The sequence below is a fragment of the Hemibagrus wyckioides genome, linkage group LG13 (assembly GCF_019097595.1).
Source record: "Hemibagrus wyckioides isolate EC202008001 linkage group LG13, SWU_Hwy_1.0, whole genome shotgun sequence".
NCBI lineage: Eukaryota > Metazoa > Chordata > Actinopteri > Siluriformes > Bagridae > Hemibagrus > Hemibagrus wyckioides.
In genome coordinates this window covers 21,875,140-21,896,652 of record NC_080722.1, presented here as the reverse complement: position 1 = coordinate 21,896,652, position 21,513 = coordinate 21,875,140, and the positions used below count along the sequence as shown (strand labels likewise).

At 39.1% G+C, this 21,513-nt stretch overlaps 2 protein-coding genes and 1 long non-coding RNA gene across 3 annotated transcripts; 2 read left to right on the top strand and 1 right to left on the bottom strand.

Moving 5' to 3' along the window:
- Positions 1–2,076: 2,076 nt before the first annotated feature.
- On the top strand, positions 2,077–5,527 carry mylpfb (myosin light chain, phosphorylatable, fast skeletal muscle b). The gene is made up of 6 exons (XM_058406492.1): positions 2,077–2,189; positions 2,509–2,604; positions 4,518–4,698; positions 5,089–5,167; positions 5,272–5,320; positions 5,407–5,527. The coding sequence occupies exons 1-6, from the start codon at positions 2,187–2,189 to the stop codon at positions 5,509–5,511; spliced, it is 513 nt and encodes a 170-aa protein (XP_058262475.1). The 5' UTR covers positions 2,077–2,186; the 3' UTR covers positions 5,512–5,527.
- On the bottom strand, positions 4,543–9,105 carry LOC131363707 (uncharacterized). The gene is made up of 2 exons (XR_009206362.1): positions 8,970–9,105; positions 4,543–5,990 (listed from the first exon to the last, which is right to left on the bottom strand). It is a non-coding gene; the product is annotated as an uncharacterized LOC131363707 (long non-coding RNA).
- Positions 9,013–21,104, top strand: pgap3 (post-GPI attachment to proteins phospholipase 3). Its single transcript, XM_058406491.1, has 8 exons — positions 9,013–9,447; positions 13,101–13,198; positions 14,417–14,569; positions 15,257–15,319; positions 15,902–15,963; positions 16,302–16,438; positions 16,940–17,144; positions 17,375–21,104. Exons 1-8 carry the CDS (start codon positions 9,252–9,254, stop codon positions 17,436–17,438), a joined length of 978 nt encoding a protein of 325 aa, XP_058262474.1. The 5' UTR covers positions 9,013–9,251; the 3' UTR covers positions 17,439–21,104.
- The last annotated feature ends 409 nt before the right edge of the window (positions 21,105–21,513 follow it).

The window sequence follows — 21,513 nt, the reverse complement described above, 5'->3', positions numbered from 1 at the left end:
TTTTTTTTATGTATGGAGATCAGAACACACTGCAGTGGCACTGTAGTCATCGAGTCCAGTGAAAAGGCATATACGGTGCATTTTTAAAGGCCTTGAGTGGGCAGGCCTTGAAGGTGTGACAATACAAAAGCCTAGAGGTAATACTCTTAAAGCATTGAAGGGGAGAAAAATCCCCGGAAACGACCCCCAACTGTCAGCTTGGTGGTGAGAGCTGGGATGTGTAAATAACTAGTCAAAGAGCAATGTATGTTACAAGAGATATTAGAGTGACCTCAAAATATGTTTTCCTACACCTTTTTGCCAAAAACTGTACATTACCTATTGTATATTATGTATTCATATTCAGTTATTAGTGGCCTTTTCCAACAGATTTTTTCCTTCAGTCTAGTAGTCAATTCCCACCCACAAGCCACACAATGTCTAAAAGTTTGTGGACACCTGACCATCACACCTGTTATGTTTCTTCCTCAAACTGTTGCCACTAAGTTGGAAGCACATGATTGTATGTGTGCTGTCGCTTTACAATTAGTCCTAAGAGGCCCAACCCTGTTCCAGCATGACAATGCCCCTGTACACAAAGAGAGCTCCATGATGACATGGCATGTTAAGATGGCAGAGCTCGAGAGTCATGCACAGAGCCCTGACTGCCACTTAACACTTTAGCGATGAACTGGAAGACTAAATTTACCCCAGACCTCCTCACCCAACATCACTAATGCTTTTGTGGCTGAATTGACAAATCCTCACAGCCACAGCCTTCCCAGAGAAGGGCAAGTTATTATAACAGCAGAAGGGGACTACTAAACCTTTTGAAAATGTGAGACCAGCTACCTCATCCTTTCAGACTGCTGCTCATAATACATCATGGTTCAACTGAACACTCAGGAAAGCCTTCACTGCCTACTGCATGCCTGCCCACGCTTGGTTAGTGCTGTATTTATTTACAGTAGAGAGAGTAACACTGATCCCTACCAGTGAGAGTGAACAGCCAATTTTGCTCTCCAGACTCTCTAATGACAAGGATAACACTTTCCTGTTGCACCACTCAGGTGCCTTGAGGCTGTCTTTTACACATCATGCTCAAGCATGGCATGTAGTGGACACAGCTATACTTCAAGCCCTGAAATAGGGGTTTGATGGGATTTGCATCATCATGTACAGTTTGGTCCCTCTGTTGTTGTTTTATTTCTGGGTTATTTCATTCTGAACCACAAATTTTCATAATATGTTTCATTAAAAAAGTATGTATCAAGTTGACATATAGTTTACATTAAGCCGTGTAACCCTATAAGACTTTATAAGACTAATGGCTGGATAAAATGTGGACCTGTTTACATGTTGAATATGAACCGGGGTCCTCCTTTAGCAAACACTTTTTGAAGTGTCATGGCTGTGTTTATGTGTGCTCCTATTTATAGTCGGTCCATTCATAAAACGAGTGTTGATGTGTGAGGATTTCCAAGTGTTAGCTAATCCAAGTCGATAATTGCTCTACATGCATGTGACTCATGATACTTCCTCAGAGGAATGAAGGTCAGCACTGAAACTCGCCTTTGATTGCTGAAATTTGTTTTCTTCTTTCGAAGGCAGAATTTACAAGAAGTTTATTTTCACTGCTTAAACTTTTTTTAAAATTACTATATTTTGAAATGAAGTGCCATAAACTCTTCCTGTGTTCAATGATCATTGATGGCAGGAGTGCATGCACAGGTGGGAGATAAACCATGATATTAAATAGAGGTCATGGGACGCGACTACCTTAACCCATTTTGCAGCAGAGCTTTCATGCGTTACTTCGTGTTTTGCATTGTGCTTGTTTGGAATAAGCTTTCCACAGTGAAAACAATCACTACATAGTGAATCGAGTGTCATCTGATTGCAAAAACACCCACCTCTCCTTATAAGTCCACAGGCTGTACCAAACAGTGGACAGAACTTGCAGGGTTGAATTCAAGACGTCTCAGGCCTATTTTAGCTGAGAAGCGAAAGGTGACACTTGAAGCCACACTCCTTCTATTACTTTCCCTTGCTGTCTCTTTCGCTGCCAAACCTGATCATGAAGCTATAGTTAGCTCTCCTGTGTTAGTATATAAGGCTCCATAGTGTCAAAATGTACATGTCAGTCTTGGCGTAGGCTCTTGGCTCTTCTCCTGACCAACCCCAAAAACTCCACATAACCTCAAGAGATGGTGAGTGTTCCTAATGCATCTTCTGGATTTACAACCATGTAAGAAGGCAGAACTAAAAAAAATGACTCAATGTTAGAGAAGATAAAGAGAAATAATTCATATCATCAACTTTCTGACAGCTTTACAAGTTAAGACTTCTTGAAAGTAGACTCATATGCTAAGTTATCTTAGATATTTACTGCCTTTCCAGATACTAGTAAAACTTACCTGGAAGTATTTTTAAAGAAACATTTGGCAAGAATTAATTCTGGCAGCAATGCATCCAAAATCTAAAAAAGTTAGGTCAATTTTCATGGTTTTATATGTTATTCACCTCCAGGCACCCAAAAAGGCCAAGAGGAGGCAGCAGGGAGAGGGTGGCAGCTCCAATGTGTTCTCCATGTTTGAGCAGAGCCAAATCCAGGAGTACAAGGAGGTAAGACTTACAGCTCAATTGACCTCCACACCATTCTCACAGATTCATCCACATAGTAGTTATTCTGGAATAATTAACCAAACACAAATTAAGATATATTTAAAGCTCTCAACCAGCCCCAACTCTACACTTTAACAGTGTGCTCCAGAGAAAAGAACAGAAAACCTGCTTACTCCAAATCGTAATAAAATGCAATGCAAAATAAAGGCAAATGTGACACTGCAGCCGCTTGAGCGGGACAATGGGAGTGAGTTCAGATGAGAAACACGAGAGAAAGTCTTGTTCTTGTGGACTTTTAAATAACGTTCCAACATCGGCACAATACAGTAAAAAGCAGTTTTGTTAATTACTCTACGTTTTGCTAAAGGAATATTCTGAGCCTTTAGAGCCATGAACTGTGAATCTCTTCATCCCGGAAAGATAAATAATAATGGTTTAGAGATTAATTTATATTAAAAGAAAAAGCTTTAACAGAAGAATTCTATAAATATTTGCATAACAGTCTGTAGATCAGCAGCTGCCCATAAAAGTCCATTATAAGTAAGTTTGGAGTAAGCCTTTTTCTTCTTCTTTTCTCAGTACAAAATAAATTCAGAGGCAATCATCAATATGATCCAGATGTTGTAGATAAAAGATTTAATAGAAAACAATGCTGAAGTATTCATTTAAATGGTTAACAAGAGTAAATAGTCAGATCGAGTAGAGAGATCACACAGAAAGCTATGCACAAGGGGTTGAAATTTAGCTCTGCTGGCTCAGCAAAACTGATGTGTCCACTTTAGGGTTGGTGTTTGAGGGGGTTCCTGAAATGCCAAAGGTAAAAATAAAACCACCTTGAGGTAGTTTACACCAAACTTATTCCTTCTGCACTATTCTGTTTATGCCTGGAATGTGCTAAATCCTGAGACAGCTGATGCTAGCCATCGTGACCCACTGGAATGTGTTGTTCAACAGATGCTATATGGCACTAGCAAAATATCTCCAAGGACTTTCATTTTTGTGGAGGATATTTTTGACTGCAAACAACGTACTTAGCAATCGATTTGAGTTTTCAGGACTGTGTCTACCTTCTGCAAGAAACCGCTTGTATTTAGTGGAATTTGTTTATGTGACTTTAACTTTAGTGAATGTTTGTTAGTTGAAATTGGAAAGAGAGCATGAAAATGGAAGGTATTGATTAGTTTTTGGGGGCGTGGTTGTGGTTCTGGGGTGGTGGAGAAAGTGTAATCAATCCCTTAACTGTCGCCAAACTCATGCCATGAATTCCAAGACCATTTTAACACCTTGGAAAGGCAATCAGCCAGCAGCTGCTGTGCAAAAGTTACCTTCTCAGATTTCACAAGGTCTTTGGCACCAAAAGAGGAAACAGTTCTAATTTATGTGGATAGTTTAACGTAGCATAGAGGCGTTTTCCAAATGGCTGTTGTAATCAGAGCAAGCTAATGTTTTCACAATTCACACAGATAAACAAACATTAGTAATGGTCCATAAACAAACCAATTAGCTTGATGGACATCATATTTCTTTCCCAGACTGCTTTGGTCTTCCAAACTGAACAGTTGGTGTTTTTTAATGGCACTTCACAGCTAGAAATGCTAAGCAGTCTTAATATCCTGAATTCCTGCACTAAATATCCTGAATATCTTGAATAAAGGGCTAAAAACGTCTAATTAACTTGCTAATGCTAAGAAGGGTTCAAAGAAATGGCTAAAATAAAATATCCAAGCTGTCAAAGAGTCCAATCGAGTAAGACCATTTCTGAGATCCAGGGATAGAGTGCAAATCCTAACATACATGCTAACAAATTTACTCATTGCTAACTTTGCTGAAATTGAGTGAATAGCTCGCTTATGCTTTAGCCCTTCTGAAAATTCATCGCTGGAATGAATTCTTTGTAAAAATACTTTTCACAGGCCTTCACCATCATCGACCAGAACAGGGACGGCATCATCAGCAAAGACGATCTGAGGGACGTGCTGGCCTCCATGGGTCAGTTGAATGTGAAGAATGAGGAGCTGGAGGCCATGATCAAGGAGGCCAGTGGTCCAATCAACTTCACCGTCTTCCTCACCATGTTTGGCGAAAAGCTGAAGGGTAGGTTGCTAATTAGCTATGTTATGTCATTTGCAAGAGAGTTGTGTAACAATATAATATTTTAATTTGTCCATTTGGGTGAACCTTTAAAAGTTATATGTAGAATCATACAATGCAATACATATTCCCCTTTCAGACAGGATCCCTTGAAGAACCATTTTTTCTAAGGCTTCATGCTACACACAACTCTTACTAACACTAGCTAGCTTCCCAAAACCTAGCTAACATTAGCTACTTAAATTGAAACTGTGCTTAGAGTAGAACATGAAATAATTATGATATTTATCATTCATCATTTGACACTAAGAATAAATTTGTTTACCTTGTTTGTAGCTTGTCAGCCTCAAACTCCTCTGATTATAACAAATCCATAACCTTGCAATCTTTAAGGTGCTGATCCCGAGGACGTCATTGTTAGCGCTTTCAAAGTCCTGGACCCTGAGGGCACTGGCTCCATCAAGAAGGAGTTGTATGTATTGCATGTCTTATTTAGCTCTGTATATTCTTTTAACTTTTTTGACAGAGAAATTTGGACTAAACACTTATGAACTCAAATTTTCTTCTACTCTCCAGCCTTGAGGAGCTTCTGACCACCCAGTGCGACAGGTTCAGTGCTGAGGAGGTGTGTCTTCTGTAAAAAGCATTAGCATTTATGTTCGTATTTACTGATAATTTGATAATAAGCCACTTTGATTCTTTTTGCTTTAGATGAAAAACCTGTGGGCCGCCTTCCCTCCAGATGTGGCTGGCAATGTTGACTACAAGAACATCTGCTACGTCATCACACACGGAGAGGAAAAGGAGGAGGAGTAACCTCATTTCCATCTACTATATATCTACCTCTTACCTCAATCCTTTCACATCCCCTCACATGTAGTGCCTTCCTTGGTTCCTTCTTCTCTATGGCATGCTCAGGTTCCCTCCTTCAATTAAGGCTCCTCTTGCTCACACGGCTGATAATAAAAGACTTTAACTCCATTGCTGAGATCCTGAACTGGAAGTCAGGATGGCTTTTGGAGGTGGTGGGATCATTTTCAATAAACAATAACGCCGTGTCGTCAAACCGTGCCATCTCTCCCAATGTTCTCCCGGCTTTTCTTTGGTGCACATTTGTTTATTATCACAACCTACAATAAAGAGCAGAGGAACAAGCATTTCTTGGGTACTTCCATCAACACTGCTGTTGTAAATATGCTGAAGTATTGTTTTGTTTTGAATTTGCAAAAAGCAAGTTCGGTTTTACAGTAAAATACAAATCGATCCACCTCCATTCATGTCCTTTCTTTATTTTTCTGGAAGTGAGAGATGAAAAGGAGAAAAGAATGAGGAAAAACACGAGATGAGGCTACTTAGGTACTGAAGTAAAAAAAAAAATATTTTCCTAGCTACCCCACCAACTAGCTAGCTAACTTGTATTACACTATCAAAAAACCCCAAAACAAAACGAAAAACCATTTACTAGCTGTATATAAGTTTAAATACTGTATAAGTATGTAGTTTGAATATATTTTTAACTCTGTGTTTCAGTTTATAATATTATGGCAAAAGTTTAGACTGTTAAACTGTTACCCAGTTAGTATCTGCTATATACAAACACTACCAAAAAGCTAGGATTATTTCATAGCATTGTAACTACGGTTAATGTAGAAAACAAATCTTGATTTTACTGAATAATGTAAAAAGTGTTTAGTTTTGATGTTTTCAATAAATGAGAATGAATGGAAATGGAAAGTTAAGAAATGATGTACATCTCAGGTAAACGTGGCATATTTACATGGATATATTGCAAATCCTCTACATAAAGCTGCTTACTTGAGAGGTACAACATTTCTTATCACTTTCGTTCAATATACAAAATCCTTAATTTAATGAAAATATAGAAGCTGCACTTTATTCTTTATTCATTTAAATAACAACTCTGTTTCGTGTTCGTGAAAAATTGGGCTGCTGATGAGTTATCGTTATCGTTAGATAAGGTACTGTTAGCTAGCTGCCTGGTATAGTCAATGTTTTGACATTTTAAAGTAATTTTTCTTTATTTTCTGAAATTAAATGAATAAGTGCTGACTCATATTTTAGAAGAGACTTTTTCATCAATCATATAAAGGAATATGGTGCTTTGAAATCTACTTCAGTGCAGAAATATTTGATTCTGTACTATTAACATCAGGATGATCAGTATAGCTTATATGTGAGATTAATTATTCACTGTTTTATTGACAGATTAAGAGTTTATACAACAAATGCGATGCAAAGTATAATTTACTGAGCAGTTACACAATTTCACTGAAGAGTTCAAACGACGCATGCGCAAAGACCGACAACTTGAGGGGAAATCCCTAGCAATGAGTCGTTTTGGGAAAGACTCGGTTATTATTGGTGTGATGAGTCGATTTATCCGACTCACTGAAGAGGACTGTTATGCATACTGACCAGTAGGAGGCGATGGAGCCATAACTGTCAATCCCACAAAACACAATTTGCTATCCAGAAGTCTTTTAGACACCGTTTTTATTTCCCATTATTATTTTTTTTTGTTATGAACTTTACCATAAAATATAATTCAGCGTTTTATTGAATGATAAAAACTAAGCAAGTTACATATTAATTTACAGATGAAGAAGTCTCTTCAGCACCATCTCAGGTGGCATTTCAGGAAAAACTAGTTGTGCAGGATTTTCTCTCTGGAACTGGGGCTAAAACAAAGGATGAAACAAGTCTGAGCTGCTCCTGAGGAATATATATATATATATATATATATATATATATATATATATATATATATATATATATATATATATATATATATATATATACTACCAGTCAAAAGTTTGGACACACCTTTTCATTCAATGTTTTTTGTTTAGGGATTTATTTTCTACATTCTAGAACAATACTGGAGATTTCAAAACTATGAAATAACAGACATGGACTTAAGTAATCCATATGTAATGACAACAAAAAACAAAGACACGAAGGTCAGGTGTTCTGGAATAGTTCTTGCAAGAACAGTATTGTCAAGTGCATTTGCAAAACCCATTAAGCACCATGATGAAACTGGCTCACATGAAGACCATCCCAGTAAAGCAAGACCAAAACTTACCTCTGCTGCAGAGGAGAAATTCATTTAGAGTTACCAGCCTCAGAAATCACCAATTAACAGCACCTCAGATTAGAGCCGTTATGAAGGCTTTACAGAGCATCAGTAGCAGACATATCTCAATATCAACTGTTCAAAGGACATTATTGTGGATTTCGGCCGCCTTCAGCATTGTTTTACAATGTAGAAAGAAATAAACATCAGGAAAGACCATGGAATTAGAAGATGTGTCCAAACTTTTGACTGGTAGTGTATATATATATATATATATATATATATATATATATATATATATATATATATATATATATATATATATATAGATTACATTTACTTGCCACCTGTACAAAGCTGCTGTTTTGTTTTTAATTATACTAGTATTATTTTATTATCATGGAATATCACACGGATTTTTGATAGTCTGGCACACATAAATACTCTGTTAATCCAATGCAATAAACATTCAGTACAGACTAATATACTTGCTGTGGCTATTTATAAGCATCACTGACTGATCACTTTCATTTATAAAGTAATAATAATAAAAGTACCAGTGCCAATACTTTTAAAGGCTCTATAAATGTTGCTATTGTTTCTATAGCAACCGCTCATTCACAGGAGCATGGCACTGCTCCACATAATCAATATTTTCATTATTTTTCTGCATGTTTCTTTTAATATTTATGGAAGAGTTTTTTTAAGCTATAGCTCCTGTTATAACTTCCAGAACATTACATATAAACAGATAAAAAAAAGCACTATACGGTAACAAAAAAATGACTTTCAGTGACAGTTTATTATCAATAACGACTGCCTTCAGCAGAAACATAGCAAAATAGTTGTGTTATCCTCCGCTGTTCGAATTAAACTGACAAAAGAATCCGCCGTAACCCGATTAAACTAACATTACGGTTTCAGCTCGACCATGACGGCACATTTGCCTAACACAGGCTAACATTTGAATGAGCGAAGGTTTTGTTTATACTGAAGGAGCATGTGAAGTTCAGGGAATAATGAATCAGGGAAATTAGGGAACATAGCACTGTTTTTTTTTTTATTCAGGTGATTATTTTACGAGTGTGAATGGAAACGTAAAGAAAGCACGCGCGCACACATGCACATGCACACACGAGCGAGCGAGCGAGAGAGAGAGAGAGAGAGAGATATTTACTTCCGGGTTTCTGTCAGTGCTGGTCTGTAGCTGGCTCTCTGCACGCGCCGCGTTTCCGCATACTTTCCAGCAGATTCACCTGCGCGTGTGCACGCCGAAATAAAACGCCTAGGTGTTTGTAGCAGCGCGAGCTGTCATGTTGCCGTAACTACCGCTTCTTAACGCTCATCTCAGCTCCCATGACGTGACAGGGACGGATCGCTCTCTCGGTGCCTGCAGATTTAACAACAACAACAACAAAAAATATATATATTTATACACACACGCCGTGTGGACACCGTAATGGCTTGCTGCACGCCACTGGGTCTCGCGCTGCTCACCGCGCTGCTCCTGTGGTCACCGGGTCGCGTGCACGGCTCTCAGGGCGATAAAGAGCCTGTGTACCTGGATTGCGTGAAACAGTGCGCGCGCACCAACTGCACCGGCGCCAAGCTGCGCGGTTTCCAGTCTGCCCAGCCGCCTTACATGGCGCTCACTGGTAAGTTTCCGGCTGACAGCTAAGTTAAAACTACATCACTCTGCTACACTACACTGGTTGCATCGATGTTTCCACCAGTTTTACGTCGCCGTTGTTTTAGCGTTTAGGGCGTTGTGTTCTGGTTGTCATACTGGATTTGTTTTTGTTTTTGTTTTGGTACCCATATTCTGCTGAAAAAGCGAGTCTGATGCCGTCTTCTGGTCTAGGATTGGTCAGTACCCGGTGCTCGTAAGCAGTCCCCGTCCCTCACTGAACAGTGAAAAGAGCTGCTAGCCAATCCTGTTCTTGAAGGTCGAGCGGAATACGGGTGCAGACTTAACACACCAGAAACTGCTTTTAGAATATATTTGTGTGTGTGTGTGTGTGTGTTTGTCTCTAAAAAAAAAGGATCTGAAAAGTTCCTCCGAAAATTGCACTTCAGGCTTCAGAACAGTCCTGACACAGAAACAGGAGGCCGTGTAACTTAACTGACTACATTTTCACTTAATTTTAACCTGAAACCTTTAGCCATTATAGAACCATTAGCATGACAGATAACATTCTTTCCACATGTTTAGAATAGTGTACCCTCTTCTAGTGGCTGACCTGATGTGCGCACTGTTGGCAACCTAAGATACACAGCTAGTTTAGATAGTTAGCACAAGGTCATCTTGGGGGATGACCCCTTCCTGTTCCAACATGACTGCACACCAGTGCACAAAGCAAGGTCCATAAAGACATGGATGAGTGAGTTTGGTGTGGATGAACTTGACTGGCCTGACCTCAACCTGATAGAACACCTTTGGGATGAATTAGAGCGGAGACTGTGAGCCAGGCCAAAACTGGGACGTCTGCCTTTACATGCACATGAATGTAATATGGAGTTGTCCCGCCCTTTGCAGCTATAACAGCTTCAACTCTTCTGGGAAGGCTTTCCACAAGGTTTAGGAGTGTGTTTATGGGAATTGTTGACCATTTCTCTAGATGCAAATTTGTGTGGTCAGGCACTGATGTTGGAGGAGAAGACCTGGCTCACAGTCTCCGTTCTATAATTCATCCCAGAGGTGTTCTATCAGGTTGAGGTCAGGACTCTGTGCATTCCAGTCAAGTTCCTCCACACCAAACTCACTCTTTATGGACCTTGCTTTGTGCACTGGTGTGCAGTCATGTTGGAACAGGAAGCGGTCATCCCCAAACTGTTCCCACAAAGTTGGGAGCATGAAATTGTCCAAAATGTCTTGGTATGCTGAATCATTAAGAGTTCCTTTCACTAGAACTAAGGGGCTGTGGCCAACACCTGAATTCAATCATTTGGAGGGGTGTCCCAAAACGTTTGGCAATGTAGTGTATGTGATTATACCTGCTATATCATTTTTAGGCTGAAAAACTTGCCAGCTAGCAGTTCTGACATGGTGGATTTCATTCATACTGCTCATAATATTTAATTCCAATTGCATGTCCTGAGTTATAAAGATTGTTCTGACTTCTTTGTGGAAAAGTTTTTCTTTCCCACAGAAAAAATACTCACAAAATTTATAATCGTGAAGAAATCCAAGACAACTCCTTGTTTTGACAGAACACTTTTATAATTTAATCTATGCTCAGTCAACCTTGTTTAGCTAGATATGAAAACATGCACAGCTCACTAAGAAAATAAATCGGTCCATATTAGCTAATGTCTTGTTTCCAAACTGTTTAATTTTTCCACACCATTGCCCATGAGTTGTTATAGATTTGTAAAACTTTCTGTTCTTCTCCACAAGTACACATTTTACAGAATAAAACATAGTTTTAAACAACTATGAAAAGTGAGGATTTGTTAAGAGCAAAGTGATCACGCAACTTTTATTTAGCATAAGTAAGCTGAGGGGAGGAACAATAGCACAAAGTGATGTAATGTTGAAGTTCTGGATTTTCCTGATGGACAAAGAAGGTGCTTGGAAAACTGTTTTACATAAAATGTCTTAAAAGAGCATTGCGATAGATTTATGGTATTCCTGACAACTTCATAATTTCAAAGATGGTTTCACATTGTGAAATGTTGTATAAGACCAGAGGGTCAGTGAAAGGATCGGAACCGTCTAGATATATTGTATAAGGAACAGTTTATACACAGTATCATTCATGATAACTAAATATTTTTTAATATAAAACTGTCATGCTGTACTGCGATGGTGAAACATTTTTTAAAAACCCATTTTGATTTCTCTACGATGTTTTTTTTATGCTGGGAAAATCTAATCAACCAGTCCCATAGATTACAAACAACAGGTACAGGAGCACAGCACCATTCAATGCACTCCCATGTAAATGAATGTGGCCTTTATTTGTCTCGGTCCTACTGTATACCTGTAGTGCTGAGCAACCAAAAATGACAATCAGTGCTTTAGTGGGAAACGCCAACACAGGGATGCAGCTTTGCATAATTTCAGCTCTCTTAATGTAATATTAATGTAATAGGCAATAATAAGATAGACATTTATCAGGAGGCACATGACTAACCTTTTCCTTAGACACAATGCCTGTGCACACAAAATTATAACAAAGGTCAAGGCAAATAACGTTGACTATTCAATTAATTTCAGGAACACTGTGCACCATGAACTAGGAATACTTGGAAATAATAATACACTCAATACAGGGAAACAAAGCCAAGAGGGAAAACACAGTGCTTGCATCCAGAAGGTGAAAATGAGAAAACTTGTTTAAATAAATTAGTATAGTAAATAACGTGGTGAGAGAAGTATTCCGAAGGCAAAAAAATACATGTGAAAGTCACGTTACAGCATGCAAATAGTGCTTGTAATTTGCATATTTACAGAACTTGGATGTTTTTGATGAAGGTCAACGTGTTGGTGGTTCAGGAGAGAAAAGTGACGTCCTGCAAATAAGTTTCAAGTGCCCAAATATGGAAAATAGTAAAAAATAAAAATTACACACAACTAAAATCATTTACTACACAATTTTCTTTTATGTATATATATATATATATATATATGTGTGTGTGTGTGTGTGTGTATTTTTCAATTTTATTTGTATAGCGCTTTTAACGATGAACATAGGAACAAAAAACATAAAAAAAAAACTCCCTTAGATGGTATGAGGAAGAAACCCTGAGAGGAACCAGAGTCAAAAGGGAACCCATCCTCCTTTGGGGGATTAAAATTATTCTAAACACCAAAGAGTGATATGAGCAATGTCATTTCTGCAGTTATGTACAGTCTACAGTGTGATGCAGATACAGCATATGTATAAAGTTAGTGTGTGTATAAATTTAGAGGTGGTTGTCGTCCTCGAAGTCCACATAGGGTTGGCAGCGCTGCTTTGATATACCCAAATCCTCACGAAGCAGAACCCAGCTGAAGTTGGTCCATCTCTGGATGCCTCAGGATCCTCGCAGGTTTGGCCTCTGTCTACTGGAGCTGGCACAATCTCCAGATGCCTCAGGATGGGTAGAAAAAAAGGAACAGGTGGAAAGGAATTAGCGTAGCTGCCGTTCATGATATTAGCAGCACTAGATAATAATGTGCATTTAATCAGATGTACTGGAGTACAAGGTTATGGGAGGAATTATGTGTATGCCAGGCTAAAGAGAGATGTCTTTAATCTACTTTTAAACTGTGAATATTTCCTCACTTTTGCCATTGCTTTGTCTGGTATGTATCAAACCTCAGGTTGGACGTGTCGGGACGATTGTCACTATCAGTGCATGTGGACCACAGTTGGACTTTACCAGGCCGAGGGCTATAGAGTGCCTCAGTTCCATGGCAAGGTTGGTATCAGAACAGTGTCGGCAATCATTTTACTGCATTGTCACGTAAGAAACGGCAAGACGTAAACTCCTCTGAAACGCAACCCCCTCCAGCTCAACTCCAGCCTTCAGGACATTTATTAATGGAACATGGCTCTGTTGAAACAGTTGTGTGTGTGTGTGGAAATGAGACCATTACATTGAACGTTCAGACAGAACAGTCAAATATAGACCTAAGTGGGCAGTTTAAAGTGTTTTTTTTTCTCTGCTCACAAGTTTCCATGGTGAGGTGGCATTTTCATAAAATTAACCTTACTAGAATTATTTAAACTAGAAAAGTAATTCACTAGAAATATTTAAAATTCAGACAGCGAAAAATACACCATAAACAGCAATAAACACAATATGGGGAATTAGAGATGAGAGGAAAGCACAAAGAGCTTATATACAGAAGGTGGTAATGAGAAAATTGGTGGAATAAATTAATAGTTAAGGTTAACATAAAAGTTAGAAAAAAGCGTATGTCATGTTACAGCATGCAAATACAGAACACTCCTTGGGCTTTGGGGGCGGGGTTTGTAACTTACATATTTGCAGAATGTGGATGTTGTTGGCAAAGTTAAACATGTTGGTGCTTCAGTTTATTATTCAAGTGAGAAAAAACAAAGCATCACATTATGCACACTACAAATCAGCCATAACATTATGACCACTGACAGGTGCCGTGAATAACACTGATGATCTCCTCATCATGGCACCTGTTAGTGGGTGGGATATATTAGGCAGCAAGTGAACATTTTGTCCTCAAAGTTGATGTGTTAGAAGCAGGAAAAATGGGCAAGCGTAAGGATTTGAGCGAGTTTGACGAAGGGCCAAATTGTATCTCAAACAGTATCTCCTAAAACTACAGCTCTTGTGGGGTGTTCCTGGTCTGCAGTGGTCAGTATACATCAAAAGTATCCTTTAATTCCTGTAAGTTGCAAGATTACAGCCCTTGCAACTTACAGGACTTAAAGGATCTGCTGCTAACATCTTGATGCCAGATACCACAGCACACCTTCAGGGATCTAGTGGAGTCCGTGCCTTGATGAGTCAGGGCTGTATTGTCAGCAAAACGGGGGACCAACACAATAACAGCGCGAGTGGTCATAATGTTATGCCTGATCAGTGTATATTTAAATATAACATTTAAAATGTTTCATTAGATGTATGAGTGAATATGGATGTATGTGTGTCCAGTGGCCGTTTGTGCGCTTCCTGTGTTTCGAGGAGCCGGCATCAGCTCTGGCGTCACTGCTCAACGGTCTGGCGTGTTTATTGATGCTGCTGCGCTACCGCAGCGCTGTCCCACGCCAGTGCCCCATGTACCACACCGTCACCGCCTTCTCACTGGTGAGAAACCTTTCACTGTGTGTGTGTTTGTGTTTGTGTGATTTTAACAATACATATGGTTGCTTTACATTGTATGTAACACAAATGAATAAATAAATAATACATTTTGCCTACTTGCCATATTGTTATGAATAGGCCACATCCACGATCCCAAACCCTGGGGTGATTTGTCGCTTGCCAGCATGAACACGCTATAATTTACTATAACAATGTAACCAGAATTTTTTCACCTTATCTTACCTTACTCACAGTTTCAATGGTTTTCATTTGTAGCACTTTCTACATAGCTACAAAATCACCCATTTATGGATAATTGGATATAGATTACCTTTATCACAATTAATAGGCAACAGGAGCACGTTGCTTTACGTCTTAAGGTCTAAACATCTTTAGGCCCGCCCACTTAACTTTACCAGCAGCCACTTCACTTCCTGTTGCTATAAACTACCAGCTCACTGATTTAGCGCAGTGATGACTCAAGTGGTTAAGGCTCTGGGTTGTTGCTCGGAGGATCAGGGTTCCCTCCCTGCTCCAGGGGTGCTGTATTATAGCTGCCCCTGTGCTCTGACCCCAACTTCCTCAGCTGGGATATGCGAAGAAAAGAATTCCACTGTGCTGTAATGTATGTGTGGGGATAATAAGGACTTCTTCTTCTTAATGCCAGGAATTTTCTTCTTTTTGCTACAGGTGTCACTGAATGCCTGGTTCTGGTCTACAGTATTTCACACCAAAGACACTTATCTAACTGAGGTACGGCAAAGCGCGGCGAACTGAAATTTTATGGTGAAGCTGAGGTAAATTGCTTAGGTGTAACAAAAAAAGTCCCACTAACAATAAGTCCTTCATAGATCTGCTTCCCCTGTTAGGGGCGTCAAAAATCAAAAGGCTCCACCCACTGGTGCAGAAAAGAGGAATCTCTAACTGCTATAATGATTTATGCAGGAACTGAACAAAAGTCTCTTGTGGATGTTGTGTAAAATGAACTGACAACAAGGTAAAAATTAGCGGGAAAATAAATTAAACAAACTAGCGGTCTTTGGGTCCTAAGTACGAATACACAATAGAGTACGTTGGTTGACTTGTTAGCAAACTTGGCTACTGGTTTTCAATACACAATAAAATTATTTACTATTCAGTGTCACTTGCTGAAGGAAGCCAAAGCAACCATGTAGCTAGCTAATTATTAGTTGTGCTAAATTGAATGAATGCAAAGAAAATGTGAAAGTGATTATGAAATCTGGCCATTAGATTTAATATACTTAATGTAAGAGACAATAATTTGATGTGATTCATAATAAAATCTATAACAGCCATCTTTTTCCGTCATTACAGAAGATGGACTATTTTTGTGCATCAGCGGTGATCCTCTACTCCATCTACCTGTGCTGCGTCAGGTTGATATCTATGAAACTATATATTTACTAAAACATGTTTACCTGTTCTTGTCTCTTAGCAGATGTTTTAGGTGCTAGCTTGCTGTGTCTGTCAGGTTGTATTACATTTTTACAAGGTTGAACTGACTGACAGCTAGGTAGCTGACTGACTGACTAACGCTAGCTAGTGTGGCACATATGCAGTCTGTCATGTTATGCTATTTTATCTAGCTCCAATTAATCATTCCACACAGTTTGTTTTACACTAAGCAAAATGTTAGCTAATATATGAGTTAGCTTACAGTTCTGTAGATTTAGACAGTTCTGTGGTAAACTAAATTACGGCATGTGGTGTTTAGGACGCTGGGATTGCGGCGGCCTGGCGTGTCCAGCATCGTTGGAGTTTTGCTCATCCTGGCCTTCACCTCTCACGTCTCCTATCTCACATTTGTTAGCTTTGACTACGGTTACAACATGCTCGCCAACGCAACCATAGGTCAGTAAAGACTTGGTGTTTATCTCTTATTAGAAACCCTGCACACGTGTGTGGCGTTTAATGTGCTGTGACAAATTTGCATAATCACGTGTAGTCAGTGTAGAATTTAAAAAGTGTACACTTGTTATTTCTGGCTATTGTTGGAAATCTAAACATTTTTTTTTCTGGATCCTTCCTACGCAATCACAAGGCTTTTATAAAAGCTGTGCTTCTGTTTGAACATTCTCTTTCTGTGGGAGCAAACTAGCAAGAAAACACTAAACTGGACAATCAAATCTAACCTAGTGAGTAAAAGCTAATGTGGCTAATAAAAGCTAACCTAGCAGGTGAAAGCTAATCTAGTTAGTAAAAGTGTACAATGTTGTCATTGGACTTAATTATTTGGTGTCATTACCTGGATTTCAGAAGGTTTATATAAAGTTCTAAATGAAATTAAAATTTAAAGTTCTAATGAAAATTGCTTGTTTATTAACGTCTGTATTTTTCACATCTGGGACTCAGGCATGGTAAACCTGCTGTGGTGGCTCGGTTGGTGCTGGCAGAACCGGAGGACGTTGCTGTACTGGTGGAAGTGTGGCATTGTGGTGGTGCTGCTGCATGGCCTGGCGCTGTTCGAGCTACTTGACTTCCCGCCGATCTACTGGGTGCTGGACGCTCACGCCGCCTGGCACCTTGGCACCGTCCCTGTCCACTTCCTCTTCTACAGGTACATATGCCAACACAACGTCCTGCTCCTTTCTCACTTCCAATACACATTTTTAGGCTCACTGTCCTCTAAATGCACTTGAATAATCATTTTGACACTTTCTGATTGGTCAGATGACATTTCTATAGTAACAGCTTATTCAAATCCGAGCAGGGATGAAACAGAATGAAAGGTAAGAATTTTTTAACTCCAGGATCTTTCTGTTAAAAAGGATTTTTTCATTGTTTCAGTTTCCTTATAGACGACAGCCTCCACCTCCTCAACACAGAGAAGGCCGGAGTCAAGCTGGAATAGGAGGAACCTGTTTCACAGCCCCACCCACTTCTCTCCCATCCCTCCAGTCAGGACCAGTCTGTGAATTTCGAGTTTACGAATTGAGTTTACACTTTTTTTAAGCACTCCGCTACGGACAGCTGTGAAGAGAGTTCCTTTTGGTTGCTTTGTTTACGCATGCTTGATTTTTGTTTTTCTTTTCTCACCATCTTTTATGCCTTTACTGAGTTTTGCCTTGAGTAGGAGAACTTTATGGACATGGTTTGTTTAAGTCTGACCCATAATTATTACCAATTCGTACAGAAATCTTAATAATGGTGTAAAGCAGAGAGGTCAGGAGTGTGCCGCCACTGTCAACTGCCATTTTTTTCCGTTCGCATAACTCTCATCCACATTTATCATATCAAACAAATTGCAAAAAAGTAGAGAAGAAGGACACTGATGTTTGCTAATATTTTCAACATTAAGATTAACGTTAAAGCAATACTTGCGCCGCGTACCATCATCCAGCAGCAGAAGGATATGGTTCTGAAATCCATGCCAGTGTTCACCTGCATCCCAAACCATATAGTGCACTATTAATACTATGACAGAAGTGCGACTCTTACCTTAACATGGTATGGTGCAATTTGATGTATAATGTTCCAGCGTATTCCGCACCTCATGGCCTGCCAACCTTTACGTGTTTTGAGTAGGAGCTCCACAGTTTAATGTCAGGGCACTCTGTCTGTAAAAAAAAAAAAAAAAAAAAAGCGAAAAGTTTCCTCAGATTAAAAATGAGATGATTCTAATTGACATGAATCTGGATTGATTGACAGTTCCTTAGATAGTTTGAATTTAACGATATTAAGTGACATCTCCCGGAGGCTTTATATATGTAGAATTGTGAAAGAGTTTTCAAATGTCCTGTCGTTTGATTCCTACACTCCCATGAGCACCCAGCAAGACTAGTACTCTTCAGGATTGGTAGGTCTGACCGTGTACGGGTTTGACATTTTGGGAGGCTAGTATGCATTTGATAGCTAAAGACACTTTTTTTTTTTTCTTTGAGAAACTATTGCAGTGACCTGGTATAGCATCACCAACGCTTTTAAATATACAGACAAAAAAACTCACAGAAAATTGCATTTTAATCAGAGGCCTTAGCATGGATGCTGCTAAGATGTAGAATTTTGTATCATGGGTTTATTGTATGCCTCGTGGTGGAATACCGCGTGGGCCACCAGCAGAGGGAGCACCAATGAGTCCAGAACCCAAAATCAACATACCGTTTTGTGGTATATTTTAGATGCGAGTTTGTCTCAATTTTTTGGGTGGGAAAACGTTTGAATTTTTTCTTGATGCTAGTCGAAGCACTTTCCAAAAAAATAAGAAGAATGTGACCGCATGTTAAATTACATGTAGACACATGAGATAAGCATTTTGCATTTGAATGTTTGAACAAAGCATCCGACTCTCGATTAAGGGCGTGTGAAGGCCCGTGATCGTTTCGTGTGCACATTTACACGTTGCACAATTACGTACTGATCAGTATGAGCACAGTATTTAGGCGTAATGAAGGAAAAAGGCCTGTAATATTGTGACGTGACTCACAAGTGATATGTTGGAGCAGCTGTAATATTTGCTTTGCCTTTTTTTTTCTTTTCACTGCTGCTGTGTTTGCCTCGTTTATATGGTTTGTCCATTTATTTTTTTTAACCATGAATTGTATTTCCTTCTTACATTTTTATTTCTTCCACTTCATGAAGTAATTTGAAGCATGTTTCTTCACCTGGAATGCCTTTAGAGGAAGAAAAGTGGATGAATTAGAATTTGTGTGTGTGTGTGTGTTTTTTTTCCACCTATGCCTTATCCCGTCTTGTCCAGTGTACAATTGTGTCTCACGTCTTCACTGAAACTCTGGTTCCACTGAACGATGTGAGTGCTTATTTGCTCGCTGGAGAATTAACACCGATGTCAGCGTGTCTTTGTTTCAAATTGCCACTTGTGCACTTTTGTGTGTGTGTGTGTGTGAGCGAGAGAGAGAGAGGGAGCACGCGAGCATGTTCAGCTGGCGGGTAAATATAGCCTTAGATATTTTAGAGTGTCGGGGCTCTGAGTGTGTTCATAACAGTCACCATAACAGTCACCATGAGAACGCTGAAACACTGAACAGGTTTTTGTTTGATAAAGATATTATCTACACACATAACGTTTTTCTGTTTCGTCAAATGGCGTGTTAAGCTGATGCTAAAGCAAATGTATATCACCCAAAAATTCAGCTTTTCTAAAGCTTAAATCCTTTTGTATTTGCTTAACATGACACGGTTACACTCTGTAGTGTGACATTTTAAAATGAACAATTGTGTCAAATGTTAAATAAAGTACTTTGGGAAGTGGGGCCTTGAGGGTGATGTGCACTTACAAAATGGCGTCCTCCATAAATAACATTCCAGTTGATTTAAGTTAGGTTGTACATGGCTTTGTCCAAGATTTGTCAGGAAAATGTTTTGAGGTTTTCTAGATGAGCCAGGCTTGATCCTGTGTTGCTATAAGTACCTCAGTGCATCTAGGTAATGCAGGTCGCTCTGTAAAAAACACAACAAATACAGATTAATTGAAAACTTTGTAAGTTGTGCACTCAGACTTTAGAGCCCTGCGCTATACAGTATACACACACACACACACACACACACACACGCACTGTGATTTAGGTTCAGACGCCGTCAGCATGACACTTTGAGATTAAATTCCTTTTTCTTTTTTTTTCCACCTTGTTTGTCAGTCATCCCATAATACCATGCTGCAATAAATGGCTGATGGATAAAATGAAGGTTAAAATAATCATTGTTTAATTAATTTTTATCCTGCTCTTGGTGACGCAAATAATAGTCCCTAATAGATCACAAAGAATTAGATATTTTATTGTACAACCCCCTTTTTTCTACACACCATAGTGATTAATAGTACCAGATCTGGCTAGTTTTTCTAGCTTGGCCTGTCAAATGTATTGAGCTAGCCAAATTTGTGTTGGTGAATGTAGCTTTTCCAGAACATTCTATAAATTGTACTCATTTTTGTTTAGCTGCGATTTATTTCTTCTTTTTTTGATCAATCCAGACTATTGAGCAGTGGAAGTTTTTCCTCAGCGAATTCAGGTATTTGTACAGATCTAGACCAAATCCGGTCGATCTTAAATTTAGCTACAGCTAACAATTCTAGACTATTAGCACTGGACTAAATAGATGTTCACTATACATTTATTTTGTTTTAGCTCTGATTTATGTAATTTCAGCTTAGCTTTTCTCAACTAATTCAGGCTCACTTGGATCAGTTTGTTGTATTTTTATTGCATTTAGACTGGTTGAATAAGCCAATCTCAGTCTAGCTAACTCTTCTCGGTTGGTTTAGGAGATCTAGATACACACTGAGCTTATTTACTTGAGTTGCCTCTGGACTGATGAAGATGTGGAGCATCGGTAAGGTTTGTCTGTGAATTTGCGTGAGTAGAAAAAAGGGATGTTCAAATGCTGAGTTATAATTCAAGTGTCCCAACAAGTCCCTAAACCAGGGAAGATTAAAGGCACCATTTTTCTTTCAGGCCATGTGCATGTTCGTCCTTTTCTCTCTTGTTTCTTTCATGCTTCTCCCTTCTCTCTGGTGTGTGCAAAGAAGCTTTAAGAAAGAAATAAAGTGGTTCTGTATTAACATTTGGTGTCTGCTTCCTTCCACGGTAGAGCACTATGCAGAATTAAAAATGACCAAACATCAAGTGCACTAGATATGGCTAGAAGGTTTTCATCTATACCCTACACAGTGCTTATAATATGGACTGTCATGTTGATAAGAACACAAAAATTTGATGCTGCATCAGAAATAGTGCAGGACACAAGAGGTATTTTACTGCACATCCAATAGAGGGACCCATTCTAGTCAAAAATGAGGCTGGAGTACACACACACTCACACACAGAGTGTGGGAGGAGGTTGAAGAGTCTCGTGAAAGGAGTGTATTCTTTACCCGAGTGCTGAGACACAATCAGGCTTGTGATCAGTGCGTGGCAGAGCATGCCATTGTAAACTGCTGGAATGCAGTGTGTGTGTGTGTGTGTGTGCGC

Bases quoted from the DNA above. Each gene is read 5' to 3' on its own strand.
- mylpfb (XM_058406492.1), top strand. The intron at 2,605-4,517 runs GTAAGACTTACA...TACTTTTCACAG, and splicing joins AAATCCAGGAGTACAAGGAG to GCCTTCACCATCATCGACCA. The intron at 4,699-5,088 runs GTAGGTTGCTAA...GCAATCTTTAAG, and splicing joins GTTTGGCGAAAAGCTGAAGG to GTGCTGATCCCGAGGACGTC.
- pgap3 (XM_058406491.1), top strand. From the start codon at position 9,252: ATGGCTTGCTGCACGCCACTGGGTCTCGCGCTGCTCACCGCGCTGCTC. The intron at 14,570-15,256 runs GTGAGAAACCTT...TTTTTGCTACAG, and splicing joins CCGTCACCGCCTTCTCACTG to GTGTCACTGAATGCCTGGTT. The intron at 15,964-16,301 runs GTTGATATCTAT...TGTGGTGTTTAG, and splicing joins ATCTACCTGTGCTGCGTCAG to GACGCTGGGATTGCGGCGGC.